General features: G+C 41.6%; 1 protein-coding gene across 1 annotated transcript in view; it reads right to left on the reverse strand.

Annotated features, from left to right (window-relative positions):
- The window catches only part of snd1 (staphylococcal nuclease and tudor domain containing 1), a 946,160-nt gene that overhangs the window by 917,207 nt on the left and 7,340 nt on the right, over positions 1-21,613 (reverse strand). The window contains exon 2 of the mRNA XM_041202041.1: positions 2,596-2,745. Coding sequence (XP_041057975.1) covers positions 2,596-2,745 — 150 coding nt within the window. The remainder of the gene's footprint in view (positions 1-2,595; positions 2,746-21,613) is intronic.

Here is a 21,613-nt window from a genome sequence, read left to right on the forward strand (position 1 = left end):
TTCAATGCTCTGGGATGTAGCTCATCAAGTCCAGGGGATTTATCAACCTTCAGTCCAATTAATTTTGAGTACTACCTCTTTATTGATACCAATTTCTTTCAGTTCCTCATTTTCACAAGCTCGCAGTTCCTTATTATTTGTTGGAGATTTTCTGTATCTTCCTCCATGAAGTCAGTAATTAGCTGTCTTCCGCATGCTGCTTCTGCAAGTATGGTATGCAAGTAGCCCTGTTTTTTAGCTTCACCCCAGTTGACACCCCATTTTTAGGTATGGCTCCTGCACTCTCTATTAAACCAGGGTTGATCCCCCAGCTTGGTGACAATGTACGCCGGGCCATGAGGTTTCATATTGTGGGTGAATATAATTCTGCTGCTGCTGATGGCCCACACAATTCATGGATGCCCAGCTTTGACCTGCTAAATCTGTTCTGAATCTATTCCATTTAGCATGGTGGTAGTGCCACAGAAGAGAATGGAGGCTACCCTCACTGTAAAGATGCAGCTTCGTCTTCACAAGAACTATGCAGTGGCCATTCCTAACAACATCGTCATGAAAGATGCATCTGCAACATGTAGATTGATGAGGACAAGCTCTTGCTCCCACTTTCCTCTCCCATGAAGGAAGTAACTGACTTCTTCTTGGTGCATTCCTAAACTCAACACTCCAGCAAGTTGACAACTGCAAACAAAAATCCACCTCTACTCCATGGCACAGGGTATTGGTGGGCTTCACTGCAATGGCTCACTATGCTAGCTTGAGCACCATGTGAATTTGATGAGAATATTAAGATTTTATTCTACCAACGCAAATCATGTGTAACTTTTCATGATGATTTTCAAAAAATCAAAACACATGCCAGTTGAGACAGCCTACATGAGAATCTACTTATAGTGACTGCAGCAGTTTGAATACAAATCAACCAAAAATCCAAAACGACATAATCCTATGACAATTTCCTTTGGACAGCTCTCAACAATGCCTGGTGTAGTCAGTGAGCGCTGCTCAATTCTTCACCATGTGAACAGAACTGACCACTAAACTTGATAGCTCTGATTTTAGAGCTTGAGCAGAAAGTTTAATGTAACTGGGTCTAGGTAGACAGGAATATTTACATGATCATAGCAAGCTGTTTCAATGTAGCCCCTCAGTCACATATATCAAGTTCCAAGACAGTATTGCTTTTAGTTAGTCAAGCCACAAGAGCTTTAATTGAAAAACACTTAATATACAAGAAATGACTCGCAACAACTATTTTACATAAAGTAAATCGCACAAACAGCAGTGGGATGGATTACCAGCCATTACAGTTTGGAAGAACCCCCTGCACTTCTGCAAACCATGCCATGGAATCTTTAACAATTACCATTCCGAATACATTATATGCATCATCCCAGCAAAACAATGCCAAATTTTAAAAAAATCATTTTTCATGGCAATTTCTTGCATGAAATTGCCCGGAGTGCAGATTAACTGTAAGGTCAATACTAACTGAAGTAACTTAGCCGTTAAAATTCCATCTTTAATGGTTCACCCAAGATTAAAGACACCTGGTCTCTTCAGCTAAATGCATTCTTGGAATTTACCTCCACCACAAACACTGTACATTTCAAAACAGTGCACAACTTCTTATGCTGTGCCTCTAAGTAATGCATGGAATCTGTGGCCCATGCACATTGTGACCACAGCTATTGCTGTATCAATCATGGCATTAGGACATGGTCATCTCAAAAGTAACATACTCAGGGCAAAATTTATCTTTGGGAAGATAAAGTTATGTCACAAAAAAATCCTCAAGGTACAATGATATTTCCAGACAGTTGCTCAGATCAAGCTTTACAATGCAGCTGCCATAAGTCATTCCGAATCATTGCTCATCATTTCCTGTATGCTTACAATACAATAAGTCTCCAGCGGCCCCTTCCACCCTTTTCCCCTGTCCTTCCTCCCTCCCCATGCCCTCTGACTCTTCTTCCCCCTTCCTTCCCCTCCCCCACACAACTCTTTTGCCATCCTTTCCACCCTCCTTTCTGCACAACCCTACCTTTTTCCTCCTCGCTCTCCATCCCCACTCCTCTTTTCCTTCCACCCTACCTCACCTTTCCCTCCCTTCCTCAATCTCCACCCTCCCTTTCCCGCCCCAACCTGGACACCTCAGCCAAGTGATTTTCTATGCAAACTTGGCCAGGACCAGCAACTCATCTTAACCTGTGCTCAAGTGAGTTAAGGCAACTTTGAAGCATTAGAGTAACACCAAATTGAATGTCACTAAATTCAAAACTATAATTATTTTGCTTTAAGCTATAACAGTGAGTTTCAGTTAAATCTCGGACTGCCCAACACTTCAACATAACCTCAAAGGCAGGCTAATTTTCCTGTTGTGGAAGATATTGCATGTACGCACATCCTTTACATGGGCCAGAAGTGGTCCACCTTTTTCCTATTCCTCTCCCCAACCAAAATTTGCACAGCACCTCTTTGGCCTTGTTCTGTCACATCAGTCCAGACACAATTTTGTTACTCCAGTTCTGCCTATTGGTTAAGTAACCCCACAATGTAAATGTCCTGAACAGGCACACATTAAGAACAAGATTTCACCTCATCAGGAGTTTCCTTGGCTTCAGGCTGATTTGGAGCAACACGTCGTGCCAAGGCACCGGAACGGATGTTACTGAGATTAATTTGCCGTTCAGGTGGGGGTCCTCCTCGTGGCTGTCCACGAACAATGATTGCACTACCTGAAAGCACCTAGGAGACAGAAAAAAATTCAAGAATTACCTCATTATGAAAACGTCTTTGGCAATAGATGTGTTACAGTTCACTCGGTTTATTGGTCCCGGCAGAATCACTACACCATTTTAAAATTCTCAACAACCAAGCGTATCACCACCAGAAAGAAACATGCTATTGCACTTGCGAACCTTAACACAGCAGAGCTGCTATTAGCTACATCACTTTGGGTACCAACACAGAAGGCAGTTGTCCCCCTGTACAGATGTACAGGGGGTGGGTATGGGAGAGAGCGAGGGCTGGAAGAAAGCAAAGAGAGAGTGATCCTCAGCCTGCTCTTGGTCAACTCCTAATGGCTCTCCATTCTTCACAATAATGCATTGTGCAAAAGAATGTAGCCAAAAAAGAAATTACTGCAAATAAGTCCTAACGAACAAAGTACCGAGACCACTGTACTCACTGACTTAGGACCTCAACCATCATTAGAGTATTCAACTGTAGTTTGAACAATCCCAATGTTTTACCTCTATGTACAAGGACTATGCTCAGCTTTCTTGGCTTACTTTTAAGTAATAAATTGTGGTTAACTTATTTATATACCCAAACCATTAAAGTTAATCTCATCTAATCGTTTTTTTATGGTTCCCAAATGTAATGGGAATAAACCATCTTGTTGCTGCCCCTGGAACACTTTGTAATATAGATCAAAACAGTAGTCCATTCTAATATTTTGGTTTAATTACTGCACACTCATTTCATTCTAACCGTTGTTTTTCAAAAGAGGTTGAAACTGAAATCAAGCATATAGTGTAAATTAGCTCCAGGAGGAAAAGTTAGAAAAGCTATTGCTCCCACAATAAAAACAATGAGCTCCAAAACAATCTTCCCTACATATTCCAATTATGTGACTCATCCAGCCCAAGCTGTAATTTACTACATGGCACTGATAGCATTCAACAATAAACAGCATTCCAAATACCACTCAGACACAAGTTGTACTGGACAAAGAAAAAGATAACCTTAGTTATATCATTTAATTTAGGACAAAGTCATAACTACCACATTCAGGTGCTAAGGGCAGTTATCAAGTCACCAGTAAATCTCTTCCAAATGTGCACCAGTCTTACAGGTTTCCAGCTCTAATCGACTGCATCTGGAAAATTGGAAGTATTTTTATTCAGGTGACATATCATCCCTTTTACATTTAAGAAATGGAACAGAATACAGTAAACTGTGTTATCCGGCACTCTACTGACTGGAATTCTATGATATCACTATATTTACAGAGAGAGGCCATTTAGCCCATCAAGACTGCACTGGTTCTCTGAAAGAACATGCCAAATAGTCCCACTCTCTTGCCTTATCCCCATAACCTTGCACATTCCCTCTTTTCAGGAAGCAATCCAATTCCCTGTTGAGTACTTCGATCAAACCTGCCTCCACCACCCTTTCAGGATGTTTGTTCCAGACTCCAACCATCACATTTACTACTTTTGCTAATTATTTTGAATCCGTGTCGTCGAGTTCTTGATGTTCTCCTGAGTGGGAACAGTTTCTCACTATTTACTCTGTCCATACCCCTCAGGATCTTGAATACCTCTATCAAGTCTCGTTTCAGCCTTCTTTTCTCCATGGAAAACAATACCAACCTCTCCAATCTATCCTCGTGGCTATAGTTCTTCATCCCAGGAATCATTCTTGTGAATCTCCTCTATATTCTCTCCAATGCCTTCATACCCTTCCTCAAGTATAGCGCCCAAAACTGGACGAAGTACTCCAGATGAGGCCTAACTAGTGTCTTATACAAGCTCAACATGAACTCCTTACTCTTGTACTCAATGCCCCTATTAATAAAGCCTAAGATACTATATGCTTTATTAATTGCTCTCTCAACATGCCTTGTCATCTTCAATGACCCATGTACATACACACCGGAGTCCCTCTGTTCCTGCAACTCCTTTAGGGGCTCTCCCTTTATTTGATACTGTCTCACCATATCTTTCCTGCCAAAATGAATCACCTCACACTTCTCTGCATTGAACTTCATCTGCCACCTGTCTGCTCAATCCACCAACCTGTCTATGCCCTTTTAAAGTTCAAGACAATCCATCACAGTTAACCTCATTTCCAATCTTCGTAACATCTGCAAATTTTGAAGTCATGCCCTGCACAGCACAGTCTGTCATTAATACATATCAGGAAGAGCAAGGGTCCCAACACTGACCCATGAGGGACTCCACTGCAAATCCTCCAACCTGAAAAACAACCATTTATCACTATTGTTTCCTGTCACACAGCCAATTTATTATCCAAGTGCCTACTTTCCCTTTTATTCCATGACCTAGAATTTTGCTCACAAGTCTGTTCTGTAGCTCAGTATCAAATGTCTTTTGAAAATCCATATACATCAACAGCATTTCCTTTATCAATCTTCTGTTACCGCCTCAAAAAAACTCCAGCAAGTCAGTTAAACATGGTTTTCCCTTGATGAATCCATGCTGGCTTTCCTCAATTATCCTGCACTTGTCTAATTGATTATTGATTTTATCCAGTACCTGGATACAGTAACTGGAATTTCTGAGAGCTTGAGTTCTTATTGTGTATTTTAAGCGTTTACTTTTCAGTGCTCAGATAATGCATTCTTTTAAGAAACTCGATGTTAACAATAGATTGTAAGTCTGCAGTTATTCTTAGGATTTACATGGAAATTATTACATTATTGGGTCAGTTTTGGTTATTGTGCCTGAACAAAGATATTGTATAACCACACCTCGTCTTGTGTCCAGAGTAATGTAACTCCTCATTAACCAGCATTTTTGATTGATCGGCACCACTGATTCCCCAAGCATGCCAGGTAACAAAGATTTTATTGTACATGCAAGATCAGCAGCTATGAGAATGACTGGCTTCCATTTAAAGCCATAGGAACCCAAACATGAATTGAAGTTATTGCTAGGGCACAGCAAGCTACAAAAATGCCACCTGAACGAAGTGAAGCCCTATAAAAATTCAATCCAGATGCACCAGAATACCATACAAGTTTGTAGGTATGGCCTCAACATTTTCAGGCTTCAGCAAGGTATCAGTTTTACTTTCCCAAGTGAGGGAGGAGGAGGGAAAAATGCTGTTGCGATTTTATGACATCTTTTCTTCTGTATCTGTAGCAGTTGACTTGGAAAGCATTTGCAGTGGCTTCTCATCAGGTCCCTAGAACTCCCACCAAATCTGAAAATGTGCAAAAAAAGTTGTATGGGGGAGGGAAAGGAAAATGGAATGGCTAAAATTGCGATCCAATAGTTCAAGCAGAATGAATCTTCAAGAAGATCATTACTGTTTTCTATTTGTTAAACATGCTGATCTCGCCATCTTTGATTGTATTCAGTTTCCAGCCAAGAGGCCTTATGAAACACATGAGGAAGTCGTGCATCTTGTGCTTGGAAGGGGTTGAAAGAGACAATGTAGAGGGAAGAACAAAACAGAGTCACACATCACTTAATCACAATTCCATTTGTCAGTGAAAAGATGCACAAGCGTGGACCTGAATGTCTCTAATACCCATCCGCTGAAAAGTCAGATTCTACAGGGTGGGGAAGGAGGAAAGGGGAGGAAAATGTATGACATGAAAAGGTGGGATGATCTTTATTTTCACACATACATGTTTATTTATTATAAAAGTCAACAGTCCGTTCCTGCGTATTAGTTCAAGAAATTTGCCATTAAAAGTCCATCTTTATCGGTAATAAATTTTAGAAAGACTTTGAAATCTGCCACAATTAGCATCTGTGAGTTCATATTTTGCAGACTGGAGTAAATCTGGAGACACAATGTTACTACCTCTTTTGATATCTTTTGGGATTCAAGCCCCATTAAGTAAATAATAAGTAACTGGTATGCACACACTTGCTGGAGCTGAGGGGGATGTGGAACTGAACAGGAGTGTGCTGAAATAGGTTGACATAATCCTTGAACAAGTATTTTGTATGTCTTCACAGTATAAGACACAGAAGGCACCCCAAGAATAGTAGAAAATCAAGAGGTAAAAGGGAGGGAAGGAACTTAGAACAATCACAACACGAGAGAAAAAGTACTAGGAAAACTAATCGGACTAAAAGTTAGCAAGCCCCCTGGACCTGATGGCCTGCATCATTGGGTCTCAAAGGAAGGAGCTGCAGAGATAGAGGATGTATTGGTAATAATTTTCCAAAATTCCCTAGATTCTGGTAAGATCCCAACGAAACCACAAATGTAACATCTTGATTCAAGAAAGGAGACAGACAGAAAGCAGGAAACCATAGGCCACAGTTATTTGGCTAACCAAGATGAAACAGAGTCCGGATAAATGGGTCATTTCTCGATTAGCAAACTGTAACTAATGCAGTGCTGCACAGGGATCAGAACTGAGGTCTCAGCTACTAATGACCTATATCAATGGTTTGGATGAAGAGGCCAAATGTATTGTAGTCAAATTTGCTGATGGTACAAAGATAGATGGGAAAGCAAGTTATGAGGAGGATACAAAAAGTCTGGAAAGGGAAAGCATGTGGGCAAAAATTTGGCAGATGGAGTGTAATGTGGAAAAATGTGAGGTTATCCACTTTGGCAGGGAGAATAGAAAAGCGGAATATTATTTAAATGGAAAGACACTTCAAATGCTGTGGTACTGAGCAACTTGGGTGCCCTAATACATGAATCACAAAAAGTCAGCACACAGGTACAGCATATAATTAGGAAGACAAATTGGAGGTCTTTATTGCAAGTGGGTTGGAGTACAAAAGTAGAGAATATCTTGCTACAGCTGTATATAGATTGCTGAGACTACATCTCAAGTACTGGGTACAGTTTTGATTTCCATACTTAAGGAAGGATATATTTGCATTGGAGCAGTTCAGAAAAAGTTCACTAGGTTGATTCCTGGGATGAAAGGGTTGTCTTATGAGGGAAAGCCTATGCTCATTGGAGTTTAGAAGAATAAGAGGTGATCATATTGAAATGTAAGATTCTAAGGTGGCTTGACAGGATCGATACTGAGAGGGTGTTTCCCCTCCAGGAGGGAGAGTGGAAATATAGAACATGGGGACACAGTTTAAAAATGGGGGGAGGTCTGTCATTTAAGACAGATGAGGAGGCATTTCTTCTCTAAGAGGGTCATTAATCTTTGGAAATCTCTTACCCAGAGAGCAGTAGAGGCTGGGTCATTGAATATATTCAAGACTGAGTTAGACAGGTTTTTGATCTATAAAGGACTTAAGGTTTGTTTGTGGTGGGGAGGTGGGGGCAAGCAAGTAAAGAGAGTTAAGGCCACATTCAGATCAGCAATGACTTTATCAAATGGCAAAGCAAGTTCAATGGGCCTAATGGCTTACTCCAGCTCCTATTTCTTCTGGTCTGAAAAGTGCTAGCAGGTTGCATTCAGATTGAACAGAGAATTCAAACATCCTATTCTGGGTGGTAGTGTAGATGCAGGCTGTATACCTCACTTTTCTACAAGTACAATGAAGACTTTTTCTCTCCTCCTCAACCCCACCCCAACACAGGAAGGGTGCACGAGTACACTATACATTGCATACTTTGGAGGCCAGTTATGGAGAAATATCAGCACAACCAAGCAAGTCACCCTAAGTCAGGACAATTACTTGAAGACAAGATAAACAGAAGTAGTATGGGAAAGTACACTTTCTTACAAAATTATATAATCAGGACCCAGATGTCTAACATACAAAAGTGTAGAATCCAAGAGCCGGAAATGATATACATTTGAAAATAGAGCAATCTGCTAACAGTAATATCCAGAATTAAGCAAATGAATGTGAGTTCCAGTGGTGGGGGATTTTAGCTGCAAGGGTAGGTTGGCAAAGCTGGGTTGTTCTCCTTAAGAGCAAAGGAAATTGAGGGGAGGGCGTTATAGGGGTGTGCAAGAATATGATAGGTTTGGACATGGCAGATAAGGAGAAACTGTTTCTAATAGCTGATGGCACAAGGACTAGCAGACAAAGATTTAAGGTTTTGGGCAAGCGATACAGGGAGGGTGTGAAGAGCAGCTTTTTTTTTTAACATAGCAAGTGGCAAGTAACCCGGAACCTGCTGCCCACAAGGGTGCTAGAAACAGAAACAATGATTTCAAAAGGAAATTGGATGGACTTTTGAAGGGAGAGCAGGAGGGTGGGTTTGGTTGGATTGAGCTATAAAGAGTCTGCACAGACACAATGGGCCAAATGGCCTCAGTCTGTGCTGTAAATGACTCTAATCCCATCCCAGCCAAAAGATGCTCCAACTCAGCAATAATTGGTAATCCTCACCTACTTGCTGCATGGAATCCATCTTTGTATAAGTTTTGGGCTATGTTCCATCATTCTATAGCAAGATAAGGTCAGTTAGAAAAACACCACGTCGATAGTTGCTTTCTTTCATTTATGATATGCAAGTCTGGCTAGATGAATGTATTTTCTTCAGAATAAATCAAAGCATTTTCTTCTACATTTTTTTTAAACATCTACATCCAAGTGTTAAAAGATATTGAAATTCATTTTTGGAAGTCACAATAATTTTATAATTATGCACCTCAACCACCCACATAAATATGCCACACTGAATTATGCACTGCTCAAATCAATGTTTTAAGCAGGAAAATTACTACCTACTAGTGCCAGGGTGCAGCAGAGTAATACATCACGCATCAGAAGAACAGTGTTAAAGTACTCTGAGTTTCCACCACCCCCAGGACAATGAGGAAATGAGGAAAGAGCCTTCAGAAGCAATGCAAAGCTAACATGGGTCAAATTGCACACAACTCTTAAGAGTAAACTTGCACCATATTTCTTGGTGTAGAACACAACAGGAAGAGAATAGGACCCAATATTAAGGGATCATCTACAATCATCTGGAGTTTATCTATACCCTGAAATCACCATCTGTCTGCAGGTTTTGCTTTTACTGTCAACCTACATACTTACTACATAGACATTTCACTTCCCATATTCAGTTTCTCAGCATTTTCTCAGACCCTGAAACCCAACACAGCATTGCTGAATATCAGCTCTCCTGTTCTGCATTCTCTAGTTTTGCATTAAGATAAGTGCACATTTAATCTCTCCAAGTCCATACAACTATACAATTTTAGCTCCTTGGTTCTCCAGCCTTTGGTATCTTTTGGCAAAGCTAGAATTTTCAATTACTGATTTGAGGCAATTACAGAGCTAGCCATGAAAACATAAACATTCCTCAATAGACCCATTACACATCTTACAAACAATTTGATAGTTACGTAACCCATATTATGTGTCTCAACACTTGTTTGCACATTACAGATAATTAGTAGTTTCAGTTTAATAAATTATCAAATTGAAGACCACTAGCGTTGATACATAGAAAAATCTCCAGGATTCAAAACAGGAACAACACCTGGAATATGGCATCTTACAAACAATGATCACAAATTACTTGTGCAATGCACTAACAACTTAAAGGCTGTAACTTTAAGGTTACATTAACTGGAGTTTGTGTATTATTGGATCACATTAAAGGGAGCTTTATTCACTCACTTTTAACTCAATTCTATTTTTGGCTTGGGACTGACTGCTAATCACTCATACTAAATGTCAAAAATGGAAGGACACTCATTTCCCCCAGCTTTGACCTCACAAATATAGATTCACTAACCAAGATAATTGTGCTTTCAAGGAATACGTCAAGAAGTTATACTACCTAAGCATTAAAATAAAGATATACATCCCTCGGGGAAATCAATTAGTACCATGAATTAGGGACTGGTCTTTCACCCAAGAGCCAGATTCAAATTCTGTCCACATACTGTCTGCCAGCTATAGGACTTCTATGAACTCATTTCAAATAAGAGTCACTTTACAGCACTTACAGCAATCACATGAGAAATGTGAAAACACGTCACATCATTGCAAGAATGCTGCTCCTTCCAGCCCCCTTTACGTGGGTTCAACCTACTTGCTATCAGCACTGAATGCCTGAAATGGAGTACTATTCTTAGTATCAGCATCCTTCAATATCACAAGGAAGGAAAAAGTGATAAATGCATCCAATATTTTAAAAAAACAGCAATATTCTTTCCTCCAATTTTCTCCCATCCTCATTCCATTGTCGCCAGCCACACTTTGGTGCTCACCCAAGTAGCATTTGTTTGTGATACTGAGCAGATGTCACAAGTTATTGGACCACAGAGAACAACCTAATCCTGTCCTTAACCAAAGTTCAATCAGGAATTAGAATCTGGAGTTATGATCCCCCACCATCCTTATGTTAATTACAGTGATGACTAGTTCAATAAAGACCACCTGGGGCATCACTGGCCTGTATGCACCAGTACCACACCACATTAACTTAAGTCATCAATTGAGACTGGAGCACTGAAATATGGTAGTTCCTGGCTTTCACTAACAATGCAGAATTAATGAATAGCAAGAGTGCAAAAAATCCATGGCTGGCACTGAAGCACTGAAACCAGCAAGACGATGGCTGCCAAAAACAAAGTCTTGTGTGACAAACTTTTATAACTAAGTTATTGCTCAATTAAATTCCTACTTATAATTAGGAAATGCTGGATCTTGTATATACTGACAGCAAGTACTGAATATGTGCATTAATATTAACTCTAAAGCCAGCTGAAGTAGGAAACCAGGTGCTACATTACAAATGTCTGCCTCCTCCCTAACCAACACCCAGTGTCACAGAAGTCTTTCTTTGTGTGTTCAAGGCACTCAATGCCCTATCCTTAATCTTAATAATGCAATTAACATGCCAATAAGGTTCACCTCTTTTCTTTAAATCAAAACTTTAATAACTTTAACACAAACAATATTTGTAAGCAAATCAGAGAAAGAAAAACATGATTTTCCATATTCTGTACACCACATCATAATACACTATGTCCCTCTTCTAAGACCTCCAATAGTTTCTTTGTGCAAGCATTCCTTTTCCTAAAGCAATCTGAAAATTGATGGCTTGTGTCAATCCATTTTATCTTGGGGATTTATTTTCTTTCCAGCATCTGGTTATGCTGTCAATCCTTAACCTTTTTTCAGTCACACTTTCTCTCAAAATGTACCTTATCCCACCGGAAAAAAATATCTAAATAACAGTCAATGGGCAAGGGCAAACTATTCTCAGAGCAACCCTAATGTTGAATTTCCCTCAAAATATTTTAAGTAAAACCCCATATCCATTACTTCTACATGAGCCAGAGTTTCTGCAGCTAAAGTACCACCCTTGTTATTTTCTTGTTATCCCTTGGAAAACTATTTTCCATTGTCACTTGCCAAGATCATAAAACAGCTGTACTCAAATACCCATCCGGAAGATTGGCATGAGCAGCGTCACAAAAAGTAACTAATTTCATGTCCTTCAGGTCCCTCCAGGCTGGAGACTTGAGCAATGCATTTCTCTGAATTTATTTTTTTAATGTTTTATTTGTCCTTTAAACATTCTCAATTGTAGCACATTTCATCATAGTATTTAGTTCCAATACATCCAATCAAGCCTTGTCTGAGTGCATAGCCAATTCAACTCTCCAATCAAGCTTCTTAACTGCTGTTTCTTCTTTAGATGTATGATTATTTTTCTCTGATGGACTTAGCATAATCTATCAGGATAAAAGTAACGCTATCTAGATAAGATTTTTGATTCAAGGTTATTCCCGACCTACAACCGCCCCATAGAAAATCATCGACATGCATCATAAAGATGGCTGAGAGTTTCCCGTTGTGGGTACCAGAATATTGCTGGATCTGTTTTCAGTCAAGTACAACCTACTTTCAGCAAAATAGACCTAACAAAGAAATACCATGCCCACAATGCATCATTCAATCCATAAACACATTTAATTAATTTTCACAGCTTCCCTTGTACATCACTTGCCTTAGACAGTTTCAAAAGCACTTCTCTCTGAATTTTTCCTCCCTGCAAAAATGCAGCTTTTATATTGATCAACCTACATTCCCAAGAATATGTGGCTAACAGAGCTAAAACTTTCAGGATTACCTTTTCTGCTCAGGGGGAAAGGTAATCCTGAAAGATCTACAGGCCTCTCGTTGAAGTCCTAAGTCCCACCTGGGAGGACTTTGCCCATATGCACCCATCTGTATGATAAGGCTGGCTAACCGCCATCTGGCATTTCAAAGTTGACACCAAACTTCATTCAACTCTTTTTGTTTTGCCTTTCATTAATTTATCTTCTAATTTGCTGGACACCAAAACTTCCTGGTCATAAGGGCTTCTACTTTTAGAAGTCTTATTTGATAGTCCGTGTTCTACTGCATTACTTAGACAAGCTACAGCCTCTATTTGCATGGTGTTTCCTTGCTTTCCACGGTTTCACCCTGTTCTGCCAGTTCATAGATATTACCTCTTGTATATCATCTTGGACATTTAGCAAATATTCAAGCTTGCTAGTAGCTTTCCCTGTTCGCCCGACTATAGTTGCATCCCTCCTTTCACTGGACCCTTCTGGTATATGCAGGGCACCTGTGGACCACTCTAGGTAGCTGTCCTTTGGATATTATAGCCTTGTTCATCAATATCATTCTGCCTATCGCCATCTAGTCCCTGATTTACTGTATTCTGTTCCTCATAACTGAAAAACATGAGTAGGTGAGGTGCCTTTTATTAACTATACTTACAACAAAGGAAGTTGGTTGCAGTGTTGGAGGTCAATCATCTCAGTCCCAGGACATCACTGCAGGAGTTCCTCAGGGTAGTGTCCTAAGCCCAACCATCCTCAGCCATTTCATCAGTGACCTTCCCATCATAAGGTCAGAGGTGGGGATGTGCGTTGATGATTGCGTAATGTTCAGCACCATTCATGTCTCCTCAGATACTGAAGCAGTCCGTGTCCATATGCAGCAAGATTCTTGGACAACATTCATGCTTAGGCTGTTAAGTGGCAAGTTATGTTTGTGCCACACAAGCGCCGAGCAATGACCATCTCCAACAAGAGACAATCCAACCATTTCCCCATGACATTCAATGGCTTTGCCATCAATGAATCCTCCACTATCAACACGCTGGAGATTATACCATTGACCAGAAACTGAACTGGACCAACCATATAAAAACTGTGGCTGCAAGAGGTCAGAGGCTGGGAATTCTGCAGAACGTAACTCACCTCCTGACTCCTCAAAAACTGTCCACCATCTACAAGGCACAACTCAGGATTGTGACAGAATATGCCCCACATGCCTGGATAAGTACAACTTCAACAACACTCAGCTCAACACCATCCAGGACATAGACGCCCTCTTGACTGATGCCCCGTACACCACCTTCAACATTCACTCCCTCCACCACCGATGCAGTGACAGCAATGTGGACCATCTACAAGATGCATTGCAGCAACTCACCAAGGCTCCTCCGACAGCACCTTTCAAACCTGCAAACTCTACCATCAAGAAAGAAAATAGCAGCAGGTGCATGAGAACACCTCCACCTGCAAGTTCCCTTCCAAGCCACACACCACCCTGACTTGGAACTATATAGCTGTTCCTTCACACTTTCTCATTCAAAGTCCTGGAACTCCCTTCCTAACGTCACATGGATTGAAGCAGTTCAAGACGACAGCTCAGCAGCACGTTAAGGGTATTCAGGGCTGGGCACTAAATGCTGACTCACCAGCAACTCCCAAATCGCATGAAAGAGTTTTTTTAAATTGCCTTCCATTAATTGCTTAGATTCTGAAAGTTTGTAATCAATCCCAAGTAAACGTCATGAATGGACCTTAATAATTCAACTACCATGTTAGAAAACTAATGTCTTACCATCACACGATATCAATTTACGCAGATCTTCCCATTCTTTATGATCCTCTTTTTTATGGTTTATCTAGAAAGGTCTTATGCTATGCCTTAAGAATTTGCCAAATTTTCTGAGGTTTCAGCCTTGATGAATGGCAAGTGCATTCAAGTGTGCAGAACAAATTGGAACTAACTGCAGCTCTTCAAGGAAAGGGAACCATCACACAGCACAGAAGGTATTTTGGGGTTCCTCCCATTGACGAATTGATGAGGACTATAGCCCCCAGCCACCTGAAGCGAATTTTTTTGCATGTTATGCCCAAACCAGGGCAACAGTTAGCCAATCAATCAGCCTACAAGTAAGATCTTATGGAGCATCTCATCGATCACGTGATTTCTTTCAGAGTACCATGCTGAAAACTGTGCTGAAAACTTTCAGCTGTGGTGCTCGTGTTCATATTTTCGCATGTCTTCAAACTCATCATTAGTACAAACCACCCCACCCCCTCTCTGTTGTCCATCAGAAATTTAGCCATTGAACCAAGTCAGGTCCTGATCCATTTTTCTATGACTTTATCTACAAATCATCCTTTTGTCTTTACCATGCATTACTGTTGAAAGACTGAAACTGCCATGTCAGTGAAATGCAAAATGAAAATGTTTGTCTTTGTCACACCTATAAATCCATGGCTACTACTTCATTGAAGTCTTGTACCAATGGAAAACTTAGAATGGGATGTGCCAGCATCCTCCAATACTTTTTACATACGTGACATTTTTCACTAAACTCTTATAGCCTTCTACACTCAACTACATTTGCATCTATTAGTAGGATTTTTAGTCTGTAACAAAAAAGGATGAGCAAATTGTCGATTTGACTTGAAGAGAATTTACTTCTATCCACCCCCCTCAGATCCTTATCATCCGGTGCCACTAACATTTCTTTAACATGCTGATTAGAAATGTCAGGTTTTTATAAGTGGATGCAATAGTGCCCTGATTTGGCAAACTACAGACCACTGACTTGTCAAAAACAATTGCTCTATCGCATTACATGTCCAGTTTTATTTGTGCCTTTTTCACAAGGGTCTCTCACTACAGTCTACAGCAGTATTAATAAAGTGACATACTCCAGCCATTTAGCAGGGAATCACCACTCTTTTCAGTGACCTCGGTGTGCTGTCATCCCCTAGACTGAAACAAGAACTGTCATACTTTGACCTTACTTCAATCCTTTGGGTGAATCTAAATAATATTTTAACCAACCTACACCACACATTCGCGAGGTGCAACCACCCTCTAACATGGGACCATTAAATGAATGAGTGAATAATACACTCATTACCAGACAAAAACACCCTGTGATTAGAACAATTTGCTCAGACTGATCATTTTTATCTTCAACTTCCAAATTCTGCGTCATGTATCACTTGGAAAGCCCTGCTGTTCCACTTTGGGCAGCTCATCACACAATATTTTGAGTCCTATCTGAAGTACCCGTTAGCTGCTCTCCTGGGATTCATTCATCTATTATTGCTACTTTTTTATTCTTTCGCAGGATGTAGGCATTGCTGGCTAGGCCAGCATTTATTCCCCAGCCCTAATCGCACTTGAGAAAGCACTGCAGTCCACCTGGCATAGGTACACTCATAATGCTGTTAGGAAGCGAGTTTCAGGATTTTGACCTAGCGAGAGTGAAGGAACGGCGATATAGATCTGAATCAGGATGATGTGTGGCTTGGAAGAGAAACTTGATGTTCCCATGTACCTGCTGTCCTTGTCCTTCCAGGCTGTAGAGTTCACAAGTTTGGAAAGTGCAGTCAAAGGAGGCAGTGGATGTTGAAGGTGGTCAATGGGGTGTCAATCAAGTGGGCTGCTTTGTCCTGGGTGGTTACAAGCTTGAGTATTGTTGGAATGGGAGGCAAGTGGAATGTATTCCATCACACTCCTGACTTGTGCCTTGTAGATAGTGGACAGGCTTCAGGGAGTCAGGTGGTGAGTTACTTACCGCAGAACTCCCAGCCTCTGAACTGCTCTTGTAGCCACAGTATTTATAATGGTTGGTCCAGTTCAGTTTCTGGTCAATAGCGTAACCCCTAGGTTGTTGAAAGTGGGGGATTCAGCAATGACAATGTGAATGAATGTCAAGGGGGAGATGGATGGATTCTCTCTTGTTTGACATGGTCATTGCCTGGCACTTAAGTGACAAGTGATATTCGTGCCACACATCTGCCCAAGCCTGAATGTTGTCCAGGTCTTGCTGCATACAGACACGGGCTGTGGAGGAGGAATCATGAATGGTGAACATCTGCGAACATTTCAACTTCCAACCTTATGGTGGTGGGAATGTCACTAGTGAAGCAGCTGAAGATGGTTGGGACTAGAACACCACCCTAAGGGACATCGGCAGTGATGTTCTAGGACTGAGATGATTGCCTCCAGGAACCACAACCATATTCCTTGTGTATGACTCCAACCTGTGGGGTTCCCCCCAACCGATTCCCATTAGCATCAGTTTTGCTGGAGCTCCTTGATGCCATACTCAATTAAATGCTGCCTTGATGTCAACCACAGTCACTCTCATACGAACATACAAATTAGGAGGAGTAGGCCACTCAAGCCTACTTCGCCATTCAATAAGAACATGACTGATCTGAATGCAACTTCAACCCCACGTTCCTGCCTACCCCAGAAAACCCTTCATTAGTCAAGAATCTATCTACCTCTGCCTTAAAAATATTCAAGGACTCTGCTTCCATGGCCTTTTGAGTAAGAGAGTTCCAAAGACTGTCAACCCACTGAGACAACAGTGACCCCTAGTTCTAGAGTCTCCCAAAAGAGGAAACAACCTCTTCACATCCACCCTGTCCAGTCCCCACAGGATCTTAAAGGTTTCAATTAAGTCATTTCTTACTCTAAATTGCAGTGGATTCAAACCTAATGTGTCCAGTCTTTCCACATAATACAACCCATAAATTTCTGGTATTAGTCAAGTAAACGTTTTCTGACAGCATCGGCGGAGAAGAAAAGAGTTGACGTTTCGAGTCCTCATGACCCTTCAACAGAACTAGGTGAATCCAAGGAAGGGGTGAAATATAAGCTGGTTTAAGGTGTGTGTGTGTGTGTGTGTGTGTGTGTGTGTGGGGGGGGGGGGGCGGGGAGAGAGAAAGAGAAGTGGAGGGGGGTAGTGTGGTTGTAGGGACAAACAAGCAGTGTTAGAAGCAGATCATCAAGAGATGTCACAGACAACAGAACAAAAGAACACATAGGTGTTGAAGTTGGTGATATTATCTAAGCGAATGTGCTAATTAAGAACGGATGGTAGGGCACTCAAGGTATAGCTCTAGTGGGAGTGGGGGGAGCATAAAAGATTTAAAAATATTTTAAAATAATGGAAATAGGTGGGAAAAGAAAAATCTATATAATTTATCGGAAATAACAAAAGGAAGGGGGAAGAAACAGAAAGGGGGTGGGGATGGAGGAGGAAGCTCAAGACCTAAAGTTGTTGAATTCAATATTCAGTCCGGAAGGCTGTAGAGTGCCTAGTCGGAAGATATGGTGTCGTTCCTCCAGTTTGTGCTGGGCTTCACTGGAACAATGCAGCAAGCCAAGGACAGACATGTGGGCAAGAGAGCAGGGTGGAGTGTTAAAATGGCAAGCGACAGGGAGGTATGGGTCATTCTTGTGGACAGACCACAGGTGTTCTGCAAAGCGGTCGCCCAGTTTACGTTTGGTCTCTCCAATGTAGAGGAGACCACATTGGGAGCAACGAATGCAGTAGAATAAGTTGGGGGAAAGTAGACTTAATCTACTGCATTCGTTGCTCCCAATGTGGTCTCCTCTACATTGGAGAGACCAAACGTAAACTGGGTGACCGCTTTGCAGAACACCTGTGGTCTGTCCGCAAGCATGACCCAAACCTCCCTGTCGCTTGCCATTTTAACACTCCACCCTGCTCTCTTGCCCACATGTCTGTCCTTGGCTTGCTGCATTGTTCCAGTGAAGCCCAACGCAAACTGGAGGAACAACACCTCATCTTCCGACTAGGCACTTTACAGCCTTCCAGACTGAATATTGGATTCAACAACTTTAGGTCTTGAGCTCCCTCCTCCATCCCCACCCCCTTTCTGTTTCTTCCCCCTTCCTTTTGTTTTTTCCAATAAATTATATAGATTTTTCTTTTCCCACCTATTTCCATTATTTTAAAATCTTTTATGCTCCCCCCACTCCCACTAGAGCTATACCTTGAGTGCCCTACCATCCATTCTTAATTAGCACATTCGCTTAGATAATATCACCAACTTCAACACCTAAAACCAGCTTATATTTCACCCTTTTCTTCGATTCACCTAGTTCTGTTGAAGGGTCATGAGGACTCAAAACGTCAACTCTTTTCTTCTCCGCTGATGCTGCCAGACCCGCTGAGTTTTTCCAGGTAATTCTGTTTTTGTTTTGGATTTCCAGCATCCGCAGTTTTTTGTTTTTGTTCTTTTGTCCTGTTGTCTGTGACATCTTTTGATGATCTGCTTCTATCACTGCTTGTTTGTCCCTACAACCACACCACCCCCCTCCACTTCTCTCCCCCAACACCCCCCCACTTCTCTCCCCCCCCACCTTAAACGAGCTTATGTTTCACCCCTTCCTTGGATTCACCTAGTTCTGTTGAAGCATCATGAGGACTAGAAACATCAACTCTTTTTTTCTCTGCTGATGCTGCCAGACCTGCTGAGTTTTTCCAGGTAATTCTGTTTTTGTTTTGGATTTCCAGCATCCGCAGTTTTTTTGTTTTTACAAACGTTTTCTGAACTGTTTCTAATGCATTTACATCTTTCATTAAATAAGGAGGCTAATACTGTACACAATGCTCCAGATGGGGTCTCTCCAATGCCCTGTACAACTGAAGCATAGCCTCCCTACTTCTGTAATCAATTCCCCTCACAATAAATGGTAACGTTCTATTGGCTTTCCTAATTACATCTCATCTCACCTCAAGTTCAGCTCTTTTGTCCATGCCTGGATCAAAGCTGTAACGAGTAGGAATGCTGGAATCCAAACTGAGCAGGCTATTACTGAATAAGTGCTGCCTGAAGCATTGTCGACGACCCTTCCATCACTTGGCCAATGATCATGAGTTGACTGATAAGGCAGTAACTGGAAGGGTTGGATTTGTCCTGCTTTTTGTGGACAGTACATATCTCCGCAATTTTCAACATTGCCAGGTAGATGCTAGTGTTGTAGCTTACTGTAACAGCTTGGCTAGGAGCACAGCAAGTTCTGGAGCACAAGTCTTCAGTACTATTGACAGAACCTTGTCAGAGCCCCATAACCTTTGTTGTACACAGTGCCTTCAGCCATTTCTTGATATCAAGTGGTGTGAATCAAATTGATTGATTACTGGCATGAGAGATGCTGGGGACCTCAGGAGACCAAAATGGATTATCCACTGGGCACTTCCAGCTGGATATGGTTGCAAATGCTTTAGCCTTGTCTTTTGCACGAATTTGCTGGGCTCCCTCTTCATTGAGCATGGAGATATTTGAGAGCCTTCCCTTCCAGTTAGCTGTTTAATTGTCCACCACTATTCACAACAGGAAGAGGCAGGACTGCAGAGTTTAGATCTGCTCTGTTGGTTTTGGGATTGCTTAGCTCTGTCTATCGCATTCTGCTTCTGCTGTTTGGCATATTAGTGGTCCTGTGTTCCAGCTTCACCGGGTTGACATCTCAATTTTAGTTATGCCTGGTGCTCTCCTGACATGCCTTCCTGCACTCTTCATTGAACCAGGGTTGACACCCCGACTTGATTATAACGGTAGAGTAAAGGATATGCTAGGCCATGAGGTTGTATATAATTCTGATGATGGCCCAGAGCACCTCATGGATGCCCAGTTTTGAATTGCTAGATCTGTTCAAAATCCATCCAATTTAGCACAATAGTTGCACCCCACAAGATGGAGGGTATCCTCAACATGAAGACAGTGCTTTGTCTCCACAAGAACTGTGCAGTGGTCACTCCTATCATGGACAGGTGCTTCTGCAACAGATAGATTCATGAGGATGAGGCTAAGTAGGTTTTTCCCTCTCGTTGCTTCCTTCACCACCTGCTGCAGACCAAGTCTAGCAGCCATAACCTTTTGGACCCTGCCTGCTCAGTCAGAATGGTACTACCAAGTCACTCTTGGTGATGTACATTGAAGCCCTTGCCCCCTCAATGCTTCTTCCAAGTGGTGTTTAACATGGCGCAGTACTGATTCAACAATTGAGATGGGGCAGTAGGTGGTGACCAGCAGATTTCCTTGCCCAAATTTGACCTGATGCCATGAAATTTCATGGGGTCTAGAGCTGATGTTGAGAACTCCCTCTCGACTATATACCACTGTCCTGCCACCTCTGGTGAATCTGTCCTGACACTGCGGTATGACCTACCCCGGGGTGGTGATGGTGTCTGGTGGGATATTGTCTGTGTATATGATATGATTCCGTGAGTATAACTATATCAGGCTGTTGCTTGACTAGTCTGTGGGACAGTTCTCCCAGTTTTGACACAACCCCCCCACAGGTTAGTAACAAAGATTGTACAGGGTCGACAGAGCTGGGGGTGCCATTACCATTTCAGGTGCTTAGGTCGATGCCAAGTGATTTCATTCCTTTTAGACTTCATAGCAGTTTAATACTACTGAGTAGCTTGCTAGGGCATTTAAGTCAACCAAATTACAGTGGGTCTGGAGTCACAAGTTACATGTAGGCAAAACTAAGTAAGGGCAGCAGATTTCCTTCCCTAAAGTGCATTAGTGAACTAGATGGGTTTTTACAACAATCAACAATGGTTTTGTGGTCACTATTACTGAGACTAGATTTAATTCCAGATTTATTATTGAATTTAAATTCCACCAATCCACAGGATTTGAACCAGTAGCCCCAGAGAATTTAGCCTGGGTCTTTGGATTGCTAGTCCTGTGACATTATCACTACGCCACTGCCTCCACACCAATCCTGTTGTCTGCTGATTTGCTAAAAATGCCATCATCCTGATTCCTTCTGTGACTTTTTTGTCATACTGATGCCTGCGCCCCATATAAGAATGATCTCAAAAGGCCACAATCATTGAGTCCTCCATCCTTTGAGACACTGCAGGA

The sequence above is a fragment of the Carcharodon carcharias genome, chromosome 13 (assembly GCF_017639515.1).
Source record: "Carcharodon carcharias isolate sCarCar2 chromosome 13, sCarCar2.pri, whole genome shotgun sequence".
NCBI classification, from domain to species: Eukaryota; Metazoa; Chordata; class Chondrichthyes; order Lamniformes; family Lamnidae; genus Carcharodon; species Carcharodon carcharias.